General features: G+C 38.5%; 1 protein-coding gene across 1 annotated transcript; it reads left to right on the forward strand.

The window, feature by feature from the left end:
• Positions 1-1,757: 1,757 nt before the first annotated feature.
• On the forward strand, positions 1,758-19,380 carry LOC121653029 (fibronectin-like). The gene is made up of 29 exons (XM_042006211.1): positions 1,758-1,965; positions 3,772-4,035; positions 4,217-4,477; positions 4,668-4,931; positions 5,210-5,470; positions 6,020-6,280; positions 6,522-6,782; positions 7,068-7,328; positions 7,420-7,680; positions 8,503-8,760; positions 8,841-9,101; positions 9,326-9,375; positions 9,523-9,733; positions 9,820-10,080; positions 10,568-10,828; positions 10,956-11,216; positions 11,870-12,130; positions 12,403-12,663; positions 12,793-13,050; positions 14,152-14,415; positions 14,542-14,799; positions 15,309-15,569; positions 15,724-15,984; positions 16,095-16,352; positions 16,659-16,919; positions 17,377-17,664; positions 17,972-18,208; positions 18,738-18,803; positions 18,894-19,380. The coding sequence occupies exons 1-29, from the start codon at positions 1,758-1,760 to the stop codon at positions 19,187-19,189; spliced, it is 7,095 nt and encodes a 2,364-aa protein (XP_041862145.1). The 3' UTR covers positions 19,190-19,380.
• The last annotated feature ends 699 nt before the right edge of the window (positions 19,381-20,079 follow it).

A 20,079-nucleotide genomic window follows, 5' to 3' on the forward strand; every position in this document is an offset into this window, starting at 1 on the left:
GTGTTTTGGCTGGGGCCCTCCTCTGCCACTCTCTGGGCAGATGCAGTGTTGAATCTGTGGCGGGCTGGTTGGGATTTGTGCTCTGGGATAGCGGCTTGGTCTCCCGGGTCCTGGAGGTTTCCCCCTAGTCTGCCTCTGATCTTTGCAGTAGCCTTGTTGCATTTGCATGATAACTGATCAATGCCCCCACATTTATTAGCCTGCATGCTGATACGGTCACTGTTTTTAATCACCAACAACTACAGTTATGTTGTTGTTGTTGTTTTTCTGATCTTTTTGTTGTTGTGATTCACAATATTTTTTTTCAGCTTGTTTGTCTGTTGAGTAGGTGCTCCCAGTGATTATCAGCTTTGTTTTCATGCAGATGTTGCAGGTGGTTTTCTGATTCTTTACAGGTGTAGCAGCTGGTTGTCTGATTTTTCCCATTTAGATTGAATGTTATGAACTGTTATGGTCTATCTGGTGTATCCTTTTTTCTTTTTTTTCCACTCTTTTTTTCTTTTTACTCTCCCCTTTCTTTTCCGTATCAGTTCAGTATCTTCCTCCTTTAACCATGAAGTGACAGGATGCCTTTTCCAACCGCTCATTTTCCTCTACCTTTCTAGCTCCATGTGTGCCAGAGAACATACAGAACCACCTTGACTGTCTGTCTGGTGTCCTCAACATTACCTGGCAGTCAACAGGTCACTACTTACAGTTCCGCACCTCTGTGGTGAGCAGCAAAGGTCATGTCAGCATCTGCATGTCAGATAAGCATTACTGTGCAGTCCATAATATGCAGTGTGAGTTGACCTATAATGTGACAGTGATGGCCCAGGATGAGTCTTGCAACAGCTCCCTCAGCCCTGTAAAGCAACTTATTACAGGTAGATTTTTTAACTTGTGTAAATAATTTTCCTGATTTGTTTTCTACAAACTGTTACATCTTATTATATTTAAAACAGACCTTTCTCTAATATTTACTCTTTAATCATCTTTTATGTTTTCTGTCTTTTCTCAGCTCCCTGTCCACTTGCGTCCTTCCGTCCTGTTGTAAACTGCAGCACTGGAGTTGTATCTGTCACCTGGGACAACAGCGTACCAGGGGTTGTTTACATGGTCTCTGCAGTTGATCATGCTGGTCATAGACATAACTGCAGCAGCAGAAACAGTGGCTGTAATCTTAGCACACTGGAGTGTGGCACAGAGTACAATGTCACCATCACACCCTCTAGGAATGGATGTGTCGGTAGAGACAGCCCTACAAAAATGATCACCACAGGTAAGGAGAGTATTTTATATAAAAAGAGACAAATTAATTAAGCATATTCAGAACTTACTGGCTCTTTATAAACATTCATTATGAATCACTAACAGTGTATAGATAAACATTATTTGTTCAATTCTGATATGTTTATGAACTACAGTATGAGTTTAAAATTAAGTGCTAGTTACATTTTTTGTCGATGTAGTGGGTTATGCTGATGTCTTTTAAATGAAACAGCACTGAGTATGTTTTATTTTTTTTCTCAAACTCCCAGTCTACTTATTTACCCATACAAGTCAAATTCAATTATCTCTGCACTATAATTTGATATTTTTATAGCTTTAAAAGTGTCAGAAAGAGAGGAAACTGAAATTCTCTGCATTTAAATCTGCAAATATGAGAATTATGTCCAACTAATATTCTGACCTGTCTCTTGTTGTTACCTTCAGTTCCTTGTGTACCTCACCTGTCGGCTGTAGAGATTGACTGCCTAATAAACGCAGCATGGGTGATGTTTGATGATTCTGCTGGAGCTGAAAACTACATGGTTGTGGCAACAAGCAGTAATGGTAATGTCCAGACATTCGAGTGTAACTCCACATCAGATGGTACATGTACCTTGCCACCGCTGATGTGCAGCCAGAATCTCACCTTTACCCTGAAAGCCCAGGACCAGCAGTGCACCAGTGCACCTAGTAATGCTGTGACCACTGAAACAGGTAAATGAAAAATACAAACAAACTTTATATGTAAATGAAAATATTCTACTTTAAAACACACTTAAAAACCATTACGGTGCACAAATTAGTTGCCCTCTAACTATAAACAGAGGTCAGTCTAATACTTTTGGGTGACATGTACACTTGTGTATGCAGCTGATTTATTCTACAGTCATTTAGCAGACGCTTTTATTCAAAGCGACATTTGATTTATAAAGTATTTTCATCTGAAACACTTTAAGTTTACCTTCATTATAACATTCCATGTATGTATTCACACATCCAGCTACATCTTTGGCTGGCCTGAGAGCACTTCAGTGGTCTATATGTAAGCCATATCGGCTCTTAACCCTTTAAAGCCTGGACTCAAGAAATAATGGGCAGAAAATTGAAATGTTTGTCATCTGAAGTCTTTATTTGGCCATTTAACAAAAGATAACATAAAAACAAACAGTAACAATTTGCATATATGTACAGCTGATTACAGTGTGATTTGTCCAAATTACTGTAGTGCGAAAGGCATCCACCAGGGGGCAGAAGACAATTATTAGATTGGACAAAAGTTTTGTGGGTTTCGCTTCTGCCATTTTTGCGGTGGCAACCTTGTAACTGTTGCTGCTTGCTGACAGCAGTATGGATATCTAGACTGACATGTTAAGCAGTGGCCCACAGTTACTAATGAAGATATCTGTCAGTCTTAAAGTTATTTTGTTTTTTGTGTTAGTTAGGCATTGGTTACTACAATTACCAGAATAAAGAAAGGAGAAACACTGGGGCGAAAAAAAGTCCACTCCACATTCCTCCCCATCTCATTTTAAGTAGCCTACTGTAATACTGCTGAATAGCTACTAGATTACTAAGTTGTAGACCAATGATCCTAATAAATTAAAATGTATTAGATTTTTTCATAGGTATTCAAGATTATTTTATCAATCACCTACCTTGTCATGAGCAACAAAAGAGGGACAGTTATGAGCGACTCAGAACGTAACCTGTCTGCAAGCAGTGAAGCATCTTGTCCCTGTTGCTCTTGATTACCAGTGGTGGCAATTTTATAGCGACCTTCTGAAAGCTAGAATAAAATTATTTATATGAACCACGGTGAGAATAAAATAACCAATGTGTCAACATTATATGTCAGCATTATCAACACATCATCCAAAGTGTAACAAAGTGTCTCACACACATAAAGTACAACTTAATCAGGTTTTGTAAAATTACTCATTTTTTTAATCTGGTGTATGCGGAGTTTCCTCATTCAAAGACAAAAACACAAGAACATTTCTAAAAATAAAATATATATCACTCAAATTTCATGCTTTCATGACCATCTGTGACGTTAAATAGGCACACAAGTGCCACCGCAAAAATGGCGGATGGTCTACTTCCAGATATTGCCCAGATTAGTCTATAAAACAGGGGTTTGAGCAAAGTTTTTACCATAAAATGATGCAATAAGCCTCAGAAACTCTGTATAACAAATATGATACGCACTTCATTAATAGGTTAAAGTGCAGTGAAGGTACTGACTGTAATTTTCTTTTAAGAAAGTGAGTGAATAATATGTCATGTAAACCCTTCAGAAGACTTTCTAATTGAAATATGATCCTTTTGTATTCCTGATTAATACTTTTTAGAACAACAAGCCGATTATTGTCTCCATTTTTGTGGACTTTGAGCCTCTCTCATATTCATGTATTTGCAGAGCTATTTTGTTTTGCAGTTAAAATCAACAGGTTCATTGCTTTTGCAGAGTGATCATGATCATCAAAATCCTGGTTTTAAACTGTACATTTCTCTTCACAGCTCCATGTCCTCCTGAGAATGTCAGAGAGTCCATAAACTGTGAGAATGGAACCATCTCAATCACCTGGTCAGCTGTTCCCGGGGCAGTATTGTACACGGCTACTCTGGAAGAGTTCAGCAAAGGTACATCCAGCTGCTGTACCACATCTGGAACTGGCTGTAGCATCCCTAATCTGCCGTGTGGAGAAATGCACATCCTGCACGTCACAGCTGAAGGACGAACCTGCAACAGCTCAGAAAGTGAAGGGCGCATCACCAGGACAGGTATGGTATATTCAGAACATAATACATATTCACACATATATCTGTTTTTAAAACAATAAAAAGAATAAAAAAAATATGGAAAGAAAATTGATACAAGGAGTTACAAGGTTTAGACTTTCAGCAATATATATACTGCTAAATTTAAGAAAAGAAAAGCTCAGATAAGTTGTCTTCCTTTCAGTGGCATGTGTTCCTGAGAACCTCAAAGCCAATCTAAGTTGCAGCAACAATGTGGCCTCTATGTCCTGGGACTACAGCAAGGGAGGACAACTGTACAGCGTGAGAGCAGTGGGAAATGATGGACATGTAGATGAGTGCATGTCACCTGACAACCAGTGTGATCTCACGAGTCTTCACTGTGGACAACACTATACAGCCACTGTGACTGCAGAGGATATGCAGTGCAAGAGCACAACAAGTGATAGTGTTACGATCAAGACAGGTATATTTTTAAATTCAAAATTATATCAATAAATCAAACAGTTTTAACAAAGAATTTCTGTAAGCTGCAGCAGCCTTCACCAAACTGATTCTCACATTTCTATATAAAGAATTGAAAACTAAATCAATAATAAATAAAATAAATCAAAATCTAACAAGAAAGTTACTTTTTAACTCTGCCTTTTCAACAGTACCGTGCACTCCTGAAAACATCACCTCTGTGTTTGACTGTGTGGCCAGTTCTTTAAATGTTTCTTGGTCTGAGAGTGATGGAGCTGATTCCTACATCGCCACATTGCAGGACAGCAACCATCAGAGCACCACCTGTCAGGGCACAGTGGAGGGCTTCTGCAGTGTGACCGGACTTGGCTGCAGTCAGCTCTACCATGTCTCTGTGGTGTCCTCTGATGGATACTGCAACAGCCCACCCACTCCTGTAACTGTCACACCCTCAGGTAGGAGAGAGACTGTCTGCAGGTTAGACACAGAAATGTAGATGAAATAGATACACTAACTGAGAGAAACTAAACAGGAATTAGTTTTAATATCCATCTCAAAGTCTCTGGACTGAGGACATGATTTATGAAACCTTTCCAAAAATCTCATAAGGTTATGTAAGAATGTATTTTCTTTTTTGTATGTTTTACTGAACACCTAATTTTCCACTGTTGTAGATATTGTAGTTATTTCATTTTAAATGAAGTTTATCTATTTTCCTCTATCTTTCTCTCAGTACCCTGTAAACCCAGAAATATCAAGGCAGTTATGGACTGCTACACTGGCACAGCCCAAGTGTCGTGGTATCCCAGTGATGGAGCTGTTAAATATGAGGTCATTGCCACGACAACATCAGGCCACAAGGCCAGGAATGAGACCACAGTGACCACCTGTGAGCTGGAAGGACTGGTCTGTGGTCAGAGCTACTCTGTGTCTGTCAGATCTGTAGGAGAGACCTGCAGCAGCATTGCTGACATGAAAGAACGGTTGGTCACAGGTGGGCAAGACAAAACTTAAAATATTACCAAGTAAATCCAAAAATTCTTACTATTCAAACACAAATACAATCTGTTAATGTAGTACTGTTTTTTTCAACTATGTAAAGTTCTGCAGTAGAATTAAGAAAAAACATTTAAACTGATTACTTAAATAAAATAAAGATTACCTTCTACATAGTTACACTGTAGAGTACTTGCTAATATTCCACTGTCATAGAATGTATAAGGAAAGTAAGAATGTTTTCATAAATGTTTTTCATAAATCAGTATATAAAGGGAATAAAAGTCATAAATAGTCATTAATAACTGATAATTTACATTAATTTGTCTTGCTTTCAACACTTACGGACAGAATGTCCCCTCCTTCCAGTCAGCAAGATACTAAATCCTTGTTTTCTCCCTGAAGCACATCAGTATTTAAAAGATTGTTGTTGTCTTTACAAGGAAATTGCAATATTTAATGCTAGAAATAATTATGTTGTATTTGCTTTTAAACTGCAGCTTATCAAACACGTCTCAGTTACACTTTCCTCCATCCTTTCTTTCAGAGCCGTGCATCCCTGATCACATCACCTCTCAGTACAGCGTGACAATTGGCCAGACTCAGTGGGACACAGCTGATGGTGCTGATTACTACACAGTCAGGGGGGAAACAGACCAGGGTCTCATAGTCTCCTGTACGACCAACGACTCCTACTGTGCATTATATAACATGGACTGTGGACAGATGTATAACATCACAGTTACAGCACACAACCAGGTGTGCAAAGATGTGTCCACCTCTACTGAAGCAGTTTCAGTTATTACAGGTAAGGAAACTTGTGACAACATTTTATTCCTTTTCTATGTTTGTAATTGCTTTGTTTGTGAAGGTGAGGGAGTTTCAGCAGTGATAATGTGAGGATATTAAGCATCAGCAGAGCAAGATGTTTTTTTAAAAAAAATGTTTGCTCTGTTTTCCCTAGCTACACAGCAGTATGCAGTGTAGGCCTGAAGTGCCACTTTTGGGGTGTTTTTAGGGTGCTTTGAGTCCATTTGTCTGTGTTTCAGAGCCTTGTCCGCCTAACAACGTGCAGGCGAATGTGATCTGCCAGACAGACCAGGGAACTGTGTCGTGGGAGGCCAGTTGGGGTGCTGTGGGCTACAAGGCTTTCCTCGCAGGGCGTAATGGCCACTTGTTGACCTGCTACACTAACAACACTTTCTGTAAGGTAAAAGGCCTGCAGTGTGGGGTCATCTATCACACCACCGTCATTGCCATCGGGGAGACACTTAACAGCAGCAAGTCCATCACTGTCTTGCTGGTTTCAGGTATTGTGAACTCACACTGGCAGAATTTTACTGAAATCCTAAATTAAACTCTCTTTCCCACACTTTGTATCTTCAGTTTTCAAGTCAGTTGAGTGGTTTTAAGTGATTTAATTTTCTGAGACAGGTTCAAAGTTTTTTATTTAAAGAAATTAAACTGTATTGATTACTGTATGGAAAATTTCTATGTCCTGAAGCCAAAACCTGAATAGAAACTGTAATTTTAAGCAACCTACTGTATGTATAAATATTTGTAAATCTCTGCTCTGCCTTCTATTGTGTCTTTAGCTCCCTGTGTAGCTGGAAACGTGGCAGCTAACTTAGACTGCTACAACAACACAGCTAAAGTCTCCTGGAGCTCTGCCAGTGGAGCCAGCTCCTACATGTTGACTGCAGTAGCAACAGATGGTTACCGGGCTTCCTGTGAGACTGACGAGCTCCACTGTAACCTGACAGAGCTTCAGTGTGGTCAGATGTACAGTGTCGCACTCACGACCATCAGTGAGCACTGCCAGACCGAGACACGCACTAATGTTACATTCAGCACGCGTGAGTCAAGCAACATTCTTATTAGGACTTTTCTCATAATTATAATTCTTACATATTATTTTTGTATTAATGAATTTAACTCGTTGTCCAGGCCCCTGTAAACCGTTGCGTGTTGGAGTGGATCTGCAGTGTGGGACCAGAACAGCCAACATGTTTTGGGAGGAAAGGGAGGATGTGAAGCTCTATGTGGCCACTGCAACCAGCAGCATGGGAAGCACTCTGCACTGCAACTCCACCAACTCCACCTGCCAGTTCCCTGATTTGAAATGTGGAAAAACGTACACATTCTCCGTGACTGCGTACAGTAACACGTGCTACAGTCAAATCAGCAGCACTGTGGAGATTCAGACAGGTGATGGGCATTGTCATATTATCTGGTTGAATTATTTATTTATTGAGTGATTTTTGTTTTAGTTAATTATCTGCATTAGTTAAACTCCTTTACCATTTTCCTTAACCTTTATTTAGTTCATCATTAAAGTACCCTGTACATAAATATATAATTGGATTTATCCTTATGATTGTCCATCTTTGAAAGATTTTTGTCATATTGACAATCAATTTATTGTCTGTCTCCTACTCCTTGTGAGTATTTTAAGGACTACAAGTTATTAGTGAATTATATAATTGTTTAAGCAACAAATTAAATTTACAACTATTGAAAACATATGTATACTTTAAATATATTAACAGAAATGTGTTTTTAAAATTTTTTTTTTTTTTTTTTGTTTTCAGTCTGGATTTTAGATTGTTGGATATTTTGTCTGGACTCTGAAACTTATAGAACACATAAATGACCAAAAACATTATTGAATATTTGCAAGTTATTATTTTGATGGATCAATAATTCTTTCTTTAAACTGCCATAATTTGTAACTGTTATTTGACCAACAGGAAAAGCCCAAATATATTAAGAGAAAAGAAGCAAAGTCACTGTGTAAAAAGCTAATAAATGTTTATTTTTATTTTTTTTCTTGTCAATTGAAAAGTGGCTAAGTTTGTTAGTGAAAAGGTTTCTGGCCATCAGCAAATAAATTGTTTATTTATTGTCTCAGTTCCTCCAATTATCAAATGTTGTTTTGCCTCATAAACAAAGTTGATCAACAACAAAAATCACCTTTGAATTAAGACAAGATTTCCAAGTAATGATATTAATAGAAACATATTTTTCCAGAACCCTGCCAGCCAACTGGTCTAGCAGCCACTGGATCGTGCAACAATGAGACAGTTGTGCTGAACTGGTCTGAGGCTAGAGGGGCATTAGTCTATGTGGTGACAGCCTCTGGAGACCTGGGGTATGTCACATCTTTCCAAACCAATGGCACGACCATAGAGGCTGATCTTCCCTGTGGACAGCTGTTCACCTTCACTGTAGTAGCTCAAGATGATCGATGTGAAAGTGCAGTGAGTCTGCCTAAACAATACAAGACAGGTTGGATTCTTATCGATATCCTTGTTTCATACCATATTATATGTAATAAGTGCTGATTCAACAGTTCACGTTCTCCTCAGGTCCCTGTATCCCTGACCATGTGCAGAGCTTCACACACTGTGAGGACAGTCTGGGTTCAGTCAGCTGGAGTATGAGTGCCAGAGCAGAGTCATACTTGGCTATTGCCACAGGAAAGGATGGTCATACCCATGAGTGCGCCACAAACACTACCACCTGCAGCTGGAATACTCTGCACTGTGGTGAAAACTACATCGTTAATGTGATTGCACTTGACTACTTGTGCACCAGCATGCCAAGCGAGAACATCACAATTCGGATGGGTAATCAAATTTAGTTACATTTATTTGGACATTTATTAGGTTGCATTTTGAATGAAATTAATTCACTGCTATTTTTGTACAATCAAAGAAAACTTTAATTAAACAACTTTCTATCATCTTCAGATAATTTAATATTATTCAGAAGTTTTTTTTCTTTTTAAATATTTTTATTATTAATCATAGATTAAATATTGTAACAATAAATTTTTGTCCTCTTTCTTTAGCACCATGCATTCCCACAAACTTGAAATCATCTCTAAACTGCTCTTTAAAGGTGACTTTTAATACTTGTCAAAAAGTTTTAATAAATAATGAATAATTTAGTAAATTTGACAGGGTCTTAACAAATTTAATGGCTAAACTATATTTATGTATGTGTGTGTATATATACAATTTTATTTATTTTTTCCTCTTTTCCAAGGTGGGATCGCTGACTTGGAATGCAAGTAAAACTGCTGAGTACTACATTGTGACAGCACAGACCAACTTTGGACACAAAGTTCAACTCAGCACCAACGAAACTTGGACTTTCATTTCTGAGTTCCTCTGTGGTCAGGAGTACTTCCTGTCTGTTCAGGCAGCAGACTCAGTGTGTACAAGCCGTCCTAGTCAGCCTTCAAAACTTATATCAGGTAGATTAATGAATATCTTGAAACACTTGTTTCTGTGCAACGTGTGTGATGTCTTCTTTATATTCACTTTTCCTTACTTCCCTCAGAGCCTTGTTCACCCACTGCTGTCTCCAGCCTGATGAACTGTATCGCCAACATTGCCTTGGTGTCATGGACTGGCTCGGCTGGTGCAGAGTACTACACAGCCACAGTTACAGCAGAAGACGGCCAGTCAAAGAGCTGCTGGTCTGACAGCGAGCAGTGTGGCATGCCAAATGTCCCCTGTGGACAGAACTACACAGTGACAGTCGTTGCCTCACACCAAATGTGTAATTCTGACCCCAGTGAGGCTGATATACTGCAGTCAGGTGTGTTCTTTTGTTTTTTTTTTTTTCTTATTTATCTTATTTACTCTATAACCAGAACATGGGTAAATAAGCAAGCACTGTTTCCTCTTTCCTTAACCCATATTCCATGTTCCATTTTATTTCTATGCTACCTTTTTCCTCTTTTTTAACTTGTGCAGAAACTTAGTGTAAAACCATTTTATTTTCACAATCTCATTTAGCTTTGATTGTGTTTATAGAAATTTATAATAATAATGATTAGTGATGGAAATTCAAAATTGCCTATCCATTAAAAAAATATACAGTGAGCAAAAAATTTGTCTAGAAACTGTCCTTCTGTTACCGTTTCAGTGATTATTAGATGAATAAACTTAGCATATCTGAAATGAAATTATTGCTATTGTTAAAGTTGTATTACAGCTTTAAGCTTTTTTTTATTGTTAAGGTGTTGACCCTTCACACTTGGTTAATTAATATGTTTCTGATTCCCCACATTTTTGTTATTCAGTTCCATGTGTCCCTACTGATGTGGAAGCGAACATTAACTGTTCCAAAAATGAGGCTGTTGTGTCCTGGAGTGTGAGCAGTGGGGCTCTGTCTTACAAAGTGACAGCTACGAGCACACAGGGAGCTGTTGCCTCCTGTGAGACCACAGGGCTGATGTGTACTTTGACCAACCTCACCTGCGGATGCCAGTACTCTGTCCAGGTTGTGGCTGAGGACGGTATCTGTTCAAGTCTACCCAGCCCAGCTATAGAGTTCCAGTCAGGTAACAGCACTGGGCTTAGAGGAATCACCTTTGGATGTTATGTTGAAATCTGAATGTGTCACTGTTAGCTTGCCCTTAATGTATTAAAATTTTAGTCCAACCTGTGTTGCTTTAATCTGTCTTTCAGTTCCCTGCACACCAAACATGGGCTCAGTGATTTTGGACTGCTACACCAACTCAGCCATCTTGGACTGGATGTATGCAGAGGGTGCTTTGGATTACACCGCAACAGCCCGGTCCCCTAGCGCCCATGTTTCCACCTGTACCTCCAACTTCACCAACTGTGAGCTGAAGAAACTTCAGTGCGGCCAGATCTATACTGTTTTCACTGTTGCTTCAAATGGACAGTGCAACAGCCCACCCAGCGGCACACTGCAGGTGGAATCAGGTACGGACTTAAAATTGAATGATTAGCTTTGCAGCACCAGTTTTTGTCAGTTTGAAAAGAAAGTTAATCCCAGCTGAAAATATTTTTTCAACCTTAAGCTGTAATGGTAAAATTATTTGTAAATGTATTTACAATATGTATTTGTAAATGTGAATCTAATACCCTAACATCACTGTTAAGAGACCCAAATTCTTTGTTTTAATTGCTCATCGGACACCTCTTCTCCACATTCTTTCCTTTGTCAGATATTTTTGTGTGTGTAGACATTTATACATAGTTTGACCAACTCTATAACCTTGCTGTAAAAACGATGGAGCATTTATATTTGCAACACAAATTGCAGCTGTGAGCCAAGGCCTCGGGGACTTGATCGGTTTAGATGGGTTTTTTGTTGTTGCTGTTTAAAGCTCTTGTCTAAAGCACATTGTATTGCAATGCTATTGAAAAGTGCTTTATTAATAAAATTTAAATTGATTGATTGATTTTAATTTGGTGTCATTATAAATAACATTTACAGGCTTTAAAAGGACCTTTTTTAAAAGCTGCTGTTCGTTTTAAAGCCAGTGCTTGTTACACCTGGCTTATATAGATAGCTAAATGTGCTAGTCAGAAACCTCTTCAGTGATCCTCTTTCATATTTTCTCTTTCTGCAGTGCCTTGTCCTCCTATGGGTGTTGTTCCTGTACTGGACTGCTCAAATAACTCTGCACAGGTGAAGTGGAAGGCCAGTCTGGGAGCGCAGTCATACATTGTCCAAGCCTTCGGTGTGGAACAACATGAAACTGGCTGTGAGACAGATTCACAGGCTTGTGTCCTCTCAGATCTTAAATGCGGTTTCACCTACAACATCAGTGTGATCGCTGTCAACAGTGTGTGTAATGTATCGACGAGTGATGTGAAGCAGCTGCAAGCAGGTAAGAAATGGGTACATGTTAAGGCTTGGTAGCATGACAGTTGTGTCAGAGATTAAACGTGCTTCCACAGAGACACTTTTTTGGAGGATAAGGGGAAAATGTGTACTGTAGGTGCATACATCTGAAAGTACAACTATTTTTAATAAGTCTTACACTTTTTCAAGTTATCCATGGTGGTGCTACTCCTTCTGCTTTTTTTTCTGCTTTCATGGATGACTGCTGGATGTGAAGCTTTACTCAGGGCTTAAATTTCTTCTGCTGTGTTCTTATAGTACCCTGTGTACCTGAACTGGTGGAGACCCGGGTGGTTTGCGAGACTGGTGCAGTGATTGTCACTTGGGAACCAAGTAAAGGCGCGTTATCCTACACCACAATTGCCCAGGGCAGGGGTGGCTACGCTTCAACATGCAACAGCAATGAGACAACCTGCCTGTTAAATAACTTGCTGTGTGGCCACAACTATTCAGTCACTGTTAGTGCTTCAGATGACAAGTGTAAGAGTGCTGGAAGTGCTGTTGTGGCGCTCAACACAGGTACATCACGGACTGAATTTCTTTAAATCAACACTGGACTTTTAATAGCCATTTCTTGTACAAGTTTGTATTTTATTCCCTATTTCAGAACTCTTGTAACATCTTTTATTCACGCCTGTCTGTTTGTAGCTCCATGTGTGCCACAGAGAGTAACCGCAGACATGGTGTGCAGCAATGACACAGGTGTGGTGTCATGGGAAGAAGGGGATGGTGTTTCCTCCTACAGGGTGCGAGCTTTTGGACCTGATGGGCACAAAACTGAGTGTAACAGCACTAAAACAGGCTGCAAGCTGCCCAGCATGCATTGCGGCCAGGTGTACAACCTGACCGTTACAGCTAAAGATGGACGCTGTGATAACAGTCATGCATATCTCAATCTCAAGTCAGGTACATATTCGTGAAACGTTCTGGGTTTTTTTTTTTGTTTTGTTTAAAATTATTTTATAAATATTAATCCATTCATTAGGATAATGTCCTCTATGCCATGATGTTATCTGCTGTCAGGGGAGAATAATGATGGTGATCTAGCAGTTTTTGTTTGTGCTTTTAAAGTCCCTATCTATGACTTGAAGAACATCTGTAGAGCAGATGTATATGTTTTTATTTGGAGGAATACAAGGAAGTATAAAATGTAAAAATATGACTAGAAGAGTAAAAATTATTCAAAGTAAATACAAGCAGATGCAGCAATTAAAGGCTGCATCCAGATCCAGATTTGGGTCATTATCTACATAATTAGCACCAGAAGTGAATCATTCCTAAATTGAGCCACGTCATGACTCTGGAAATATTTTCATGCAAGTCCATCCATAATTTTTTGAGTAATCAATGTAACTAATCTAATAAACGCATGATCTCCTCGAAGGAGGAAGAGAAAATGAGACAAGAATTGATCATGCAGTGAACTGCTAGCTTAAATTGCAGCGACAAAGTTGTTAAAAATGGTATTGAGTTAATCCACAGATCAGGTGTTGGTGAAATATGTAATTTACCTTCATTTTATTCTTATTTACAGCTCAACAATATTAAAAATGAACTGCCATTGTGTTGTATTCTCATTGGATATGATAACATTTTGTTGAAGCTCTAGTTACATTCATTCTATTTATTAATTTCAAAGCAATTATTATTTATATAAGTTTTTTTTGCACAGATTTGGACAATTTTGAACAAATTCAAGAACTAATTTGATAAAGTACTTGAATGTTTTTCATTCAAGTATTGTCTAAGGGTTCCTTCTAATTCAAAGAAACCATGATAATCAGGGATTATAAATGAATGTAAAAAAAAAAAAAAAATTTGGGGAAGTTTTTTTCTGATTAGCTGCACTAATCATTAGGATTGATTAGCTGCTCAGGTGACTGCCGTAACAGTCAAACATGTATTTAGAGAATTATATGTTATTGATATATGGGTTGCCATAGTTCTTGCCATAGCACTTTGAAGCAACAATCCTTAAAAAAATATCCTGCCTCTTCTCTGTCCCAGTTCCTTGTAGGCCAACCAGTGTCAAAGCTTCTCTAAACTGCCACTTGAACTCTGCCTCAGTTACATGGGAGCAAGCAAGCGGCGCGCTCTCATATGTTGCAGTGGGTGTAACAGCAGACAGAAATTACCGGGCCGAGTGCAATAACACTTTGACCTACTGTGATCTAAGCAACCTGCAGTGTGGTCAAACCTACAATGTGAAAGTATTCAGCCAGGATGAGTCCTGCTCCAGTGTGGAGAGCGAAAAGGCTCCTGTGCGGACAGGTATTGTAAATGTGTCAGGATCAAAATATGAACAGTATTCCTTAATGTGTGTTATTTTAGTGTTGTGGGTAGTTTACTGATTCTAAATTAACTTTTCTCTGGTATTCCCTCTCCTTTGTCCCTCAGCTCCCTGTCCTCCCCAGAATGTGTCTATTGATGTGAAATGTGATAAAACCATGGTTGTTTCCTGGTCCCCCAACCCTGATGCTCAGTACTTTCATGTAGTAGCAGTAAGCAACACTGGAGCAAGACTCTACTGTAACTCCACTGACACCAACTGCACTATCAGCAATCTGCCTTGTGGACAGCGCTACAATGTCTCTGTGCTCTCTGTAAGAGATGCTTGTGAGAGCAAACCAAGTGTTGTGGTGGAGACCTGTTCAGGTAAAGTTAAGCAACCAACTGTTAAAATAAAATGAAAACATATATATGAGCTAGAGACAAAATACATTTTATACATGTGTTAAATGAAATTTAATGGAGCCTAAACTTACAGGATTACTGTTCATCTATTTTTAAAAATATGCTTTCATTTCAATATGTACTATACATTCTGTTAAAAACAGCTAAGGTAAAGTTTGACCTTCAGGAGGCTTTAGATTCTCAGCAGGATGTTAGCAAACTGCCTGCAGTACATAAAACAAAAAGTAAAACAACTTCCAAATACAGACATCATGTGTCAAAACCTAGACATTTAATAGTAGTAACTGCAATAGATGACAACTCATGTTTCTTTTATAGCTGCCATCAATATGTGCATTCCTCAGAAGTGTTACACTATAAGTGGTTTCTTAGAGTTTTAAATCCCATGATCCTCACTGATTTATTAATGACCAAAATATAGGTATCCTCTCAAGCTGCATGTTCATCCACCTGTCTGTCACCCTGAACAGCTCCATGTGTGCCCATGAAACCTAGTGGCCATCTGGACTGCATATCAAATTCTGCTTGGGTGTCTTGGGACATCTCAGCAGGGGCAACCTCATACTTTGTTCTGGCTCAAGCAGTTGGTGGTCACAACTCCAACTGCACTTCCTTCACCTCGCCCTGTAAAGTCCCAGATCTGAAATGTGGGAAGATTTACACCTTCCATGTCACTGCTATCAACAAGCTCTGCAGTAGCAATCACAGCACCACCTTTGAGCTTGAAACAGGTACTCAATGATGATATAAAGATGTCAAAAGGGTCAACTTGTTAAAAGACTAGGTTGCAGGGTGGAGTGCATAATTTTTTGATGCTAGCTGCTTTTTCAAAGAAATTTGTAGATCACCTACTGTTTTTTGACTTTTTTTGTACGTGTTGTTTAGGTCCTTGTGCTCTACAGGCAATCAATGCAACAACAGAATGCCACAGTGACACTATACTGGTTGAATGGGAGTCAACAGTGGACACACCCCTGTACCTGGTTACAGCAGAGGCTGAGGACCAAACCTTGATTTCCTGTAACAGCTCATCCTATTCATGCATACTCCAAGATGTTCGCTGTGGCATGCATTATAGCATCATAGTATCAGCTTCCTCTAATAAATGCAGCAGCCTTAGAAGTCCTCCAAAAAAGATTAAAACAGGTATTTATTTAGTCCAGCAACATAAAGTCTAATTCATTTACTGGGCAAATCAATGGCAATTGGAGTGTTTTAATGTATAAACTATAAACATCTTATTTCGCTTTCTTTAGCACCATGTGTCCCAAGCAATGTGACAGTGGTGCCACTATGTAAAGTGAATGGGGCTTCAGTGATGTGGGCAAACTCCTCTATGGCCACATTCTATCAAGTGACAGCCACAGGACAGGATGGAGACTTTGCAACCTGCAACTCCTCAGTGAGCAACTGCTCCCTGACTGGCCTTCACTGTGGCCAGACCTACGACTTAAGCATCACTGCCAGCGAAGACAAATGCACCAGCTATCCCAGCACATCATCCTTCCAAACATGTATGGATGATGATCATCATTTGATGCTCTTAGATTTTTCATTTTCAGTGGACACAGTACATTGTAAATTATAATGGCTAAAGACATTACTGTTGCTAAAATTAGATAATTGAAAATTTAAAGAATGGAAAATTAAATAGCAACTGTTTGGAGCAGCCTCTCATCGAGAAAACAAACAAACAAAAAAAAAAAAAACATTTGGAGAAGATGTAATAGTAGAAGGAAAACTTCTAATTCAACTTTAACTGATTTAAGAACTGGCTTTAGACCTGATTCTCTTAATGGTTTCTGTATTTCTTTCCCCAGTACCCTGTGCACCTTCCAATGTCGCAGTGGATATGGACTGTCACAGCAACTCTGCCGTCTTGTCTTGGAATACCACTGTGGGTGCTGTGAAGTATTTTGGTCAATCACAGTCTATGAATGGGGACACCATGTACTGTGACAGCAGTAATTCTTCTTGCACATTCAAAAACCTGAAGTGTGGAGACATTTTCAATTTCACCATTAAAGCCTCTAACAACATCTGTAACAGCTCAACAAGTGCCCCTCTGCAGGCAGGAGCAGGTGATTATAATTTCAAAAGCTAAAACAGTAGTATAGAATTATAGAATAGCAAAATGTGCTTTAGTTGCCTGAGTGTAAATACTTTGATCCAGTATTGTAAAACAAATTTATGAGCCACCACTTGACAAAAGACAGCCAAATTCCAAAGAAGAGCTTTATAATGTCCTTTGAAAAGATTCGAGACCTACAGTATACCTGAAAACAACTTAAAGAAATTTGAAAAAATAGTTGGTCAAACAAAGCTGGTCAAACCCCAAATATTGACTTTAAAGCTTTTTTCATTTATGCTTTCACATATTTCATTGCACCTATTTCTAGTTTTTTAGCAGTATTTGACAGAAATAAGGAGATGCTCAGGAATTGCACAATGTTAGTGTTATTTACAGTCTACTGCAACTTTATTTATGTTCAGTTTTTCAACATCAGTGCTTTATAAAATATTCTCTTTCCTCTTCAGCTCCCTGCCCACCAACTTTTCTAACAGTCCGCATGCAGAGGATTAAGCAAATGCACTGGGCCATGATATCATGGGACACGGTTAACTGTTCAGATGTCGACTACATGGCAGAAATAAAGGGTAGAATTGATAACAACCCACAAACTCTGATGACAGTGTCATCCTACTGGCTAAGAAGGCCTTACTTTGAGTTTCCAATGCCTTGTAGCACGGCATACAATGTGACTGTACGCTCCAGAAACTCAGGTGGAGTCAGCAAGCCATCCAGTGTCTTCAGTGGGGTCACAGGTAGCAATATATTCTTACTTCTATCATTGCATAGAAAGGGTTTAGTAACATTTGCATATTTCTATTTAAATACTTTTTCTCTCTGTCTCTTTTGGTGTTACTTTTTTAGCACTAACAAGTAGTATATAAACACTTTATTAGTAGTTTATAACCTATTGGTATGTGTTTTTCTTTGTATCAGTTGAACACTAAACATATATATGTAACCTAAATTTTAGCTGATCACTTGTTTACTCACAATACATGTTATGAATATTAAAAATCTCTTGTTCTTTTGTTAACAGCATTGCCATTGTTTCTCTTGCAGTCCCTTGTACTCCACAGAATGTCAAATACTCTGGTAACAGGCAGTCCGGTGTGCTGTCTTGGAATGCCTCAGTGTTTGCCACAAGATATATGGTCTACAACACATCCGGAGGAAGCCGTGTGAAGCTCTGCAACACTACCGGGCTCTCCTGCCAGTTGACTGATTTCAATCCTGGTGCCACTGAAGTGACAGCTACCAATGCAGTGGGAGAAAGCAACCCAAGCCCAAGTATTACAGGTCAGATACAGCACAATAATCTCCAGCCTACAGAGGAAACAAGAGGATACTTTATCAATACATTCAGTTTCACCTTGGAATTTGAGCACATGGCATTCTCATGACAAATCAGTTGTTTCTACTTCTTTTTCTGTCAACAGATTTACATTTTGACCATATACATGATTTACCTACAAAATTACCTGTAACATTTTGCTTAAAAACTTTGTTTTAAAAACACCCTGTCCAAACACTGCCCTGGTGAGTCAGAACTTTAAGAAATAATCACTTAAAGTGACATTTTTTCATTGCTTTGATCTAGATGTACAGAGCTAAAGATGTGAACAAAGTTTTGTAGCTGATCAGGACCAGAAACCCTTCAGTTGTAGCCAAAATATCTGTAAAGTTATGGTTCAGCGTTCATTGCACAAAAGTATCCAGTACACAGTATTGCTCCTTCTGAGAAACTAAGAAATAAATACATACAAATACAGGATTAAAATATATAGCATAAACTAAACACCTAATCACAAGTCTTCATCTTCCTCAGGTACGTTTGGAGCACGCAGACGAAGAGATCTACGGGCTACTCCAGTCTATGCCTATTTAGAAGAGGGTAAGTGTGCAAGAGGGGCAATTAACAGTGGATTACATAACTTAGGCTAAACAAACTGTTTCCTCACTTGTTTCTGGTTGTCTTTGTCAGATCTTGAAACTCCAGATGTGCTGAATGTAACGGTAAGCAGTGGTTCCTTGTATGTGAAATGGAGGACAGTGAAAGAAGCGACTGAGTATATACTCATCATTGATGTGGAGCAGAGAGAGGAGCAGGCGAACCAGCCACCGAGAGTTAGAAGTGTGGAAGGCGACTTTCACATAGAGACTGACCTCAAACCCTGGACCACCTACTGCGTCAAGGTGGCAGCCAAGAACGCCATCAACCAAAGCAACTTCACCTGGCCAAAGTGCAAAAACACTGGTGCCTCTCAATTTACGAATTAGTGCAGTAGACACTGAAATAAAGTGAAGTATCGTTGTTTGGGTTAGAGGTTTGTTTTCACTCCGTAGTGTCAATTACAGAATTTTTACTGGTTCAAACTCAAAAAAACTTTAGAAATTTAACTGTAAAAAGGATGTAATCACAACTAAAATTCTGTAAAAAAAAAAAAAAAAAAAAAAAAATCTGTTTGGGGTATATTTTACATGTGACAAAGAAATTATGATCAAACCTGTCAAGAACCTTTAGATCTGAATGCCTAAGAATTATAGCTTATCATGGAATTATAGCTAACAAAGTATTGCTGAAATTATATTTATCTAAATTTGTTTTATTTTTAAAAAAGGCCATTAGATTTCTTGGATGATTTGTCAAACCATGAAATGTAGTGTAAAAAAATAAACAGATAATTTATCAAGCAATATTTTTAAAACCATGCAGTATATTTTCTTTGTGATGTTTGTGATGTCTTTCCATTTTGTGAATTACAGATTTTAAACTGTTTCATAAACAAATAAATTTTAAAAATCTGTGTAACAATTAAACACAACTCTGTGGTATAATTACTTTTTGAGAAAGTGATTGTATGTGCTATACATGGAGTTCCTGGATCTCATCCCTGTAGGCAGACTCATACCCTCCTGAAATGAGGGTCTGACGGCAAATGGGCCACTTGAATTTTTTTTTATTTCCTTATGAAAAATCTTTGTTTACAAGGACAAAAATAGAACATATAGAACAAAACACAGAGAACATTAACAAGGAGAATGCCAGGGGGTGGCACATATATTACCAATGACAAAAAATACATTACCATAAATTAAAAACATTCAAGGACAGACAACTTTCATATGTATTTATAGCTTTTTTGTTTAAGCTTTTAGATATAGTGCAT

The sequence above is a fragment of the Melanotaenia boesemani genome, chromosome 14, assembly GCF_017639745.1.
Source record: "Melanotaenia boesemani isolate fMelBoe1 chromosome 14, fMelBoe1.pri, whole genome shotgun sequence".
NCBI lineage: Eukaryota > Metazoa > Chordata > Actinopteri > Atheriniformes > Melanotaeniidae > Melanotaenia > Melanotaenia boesemani.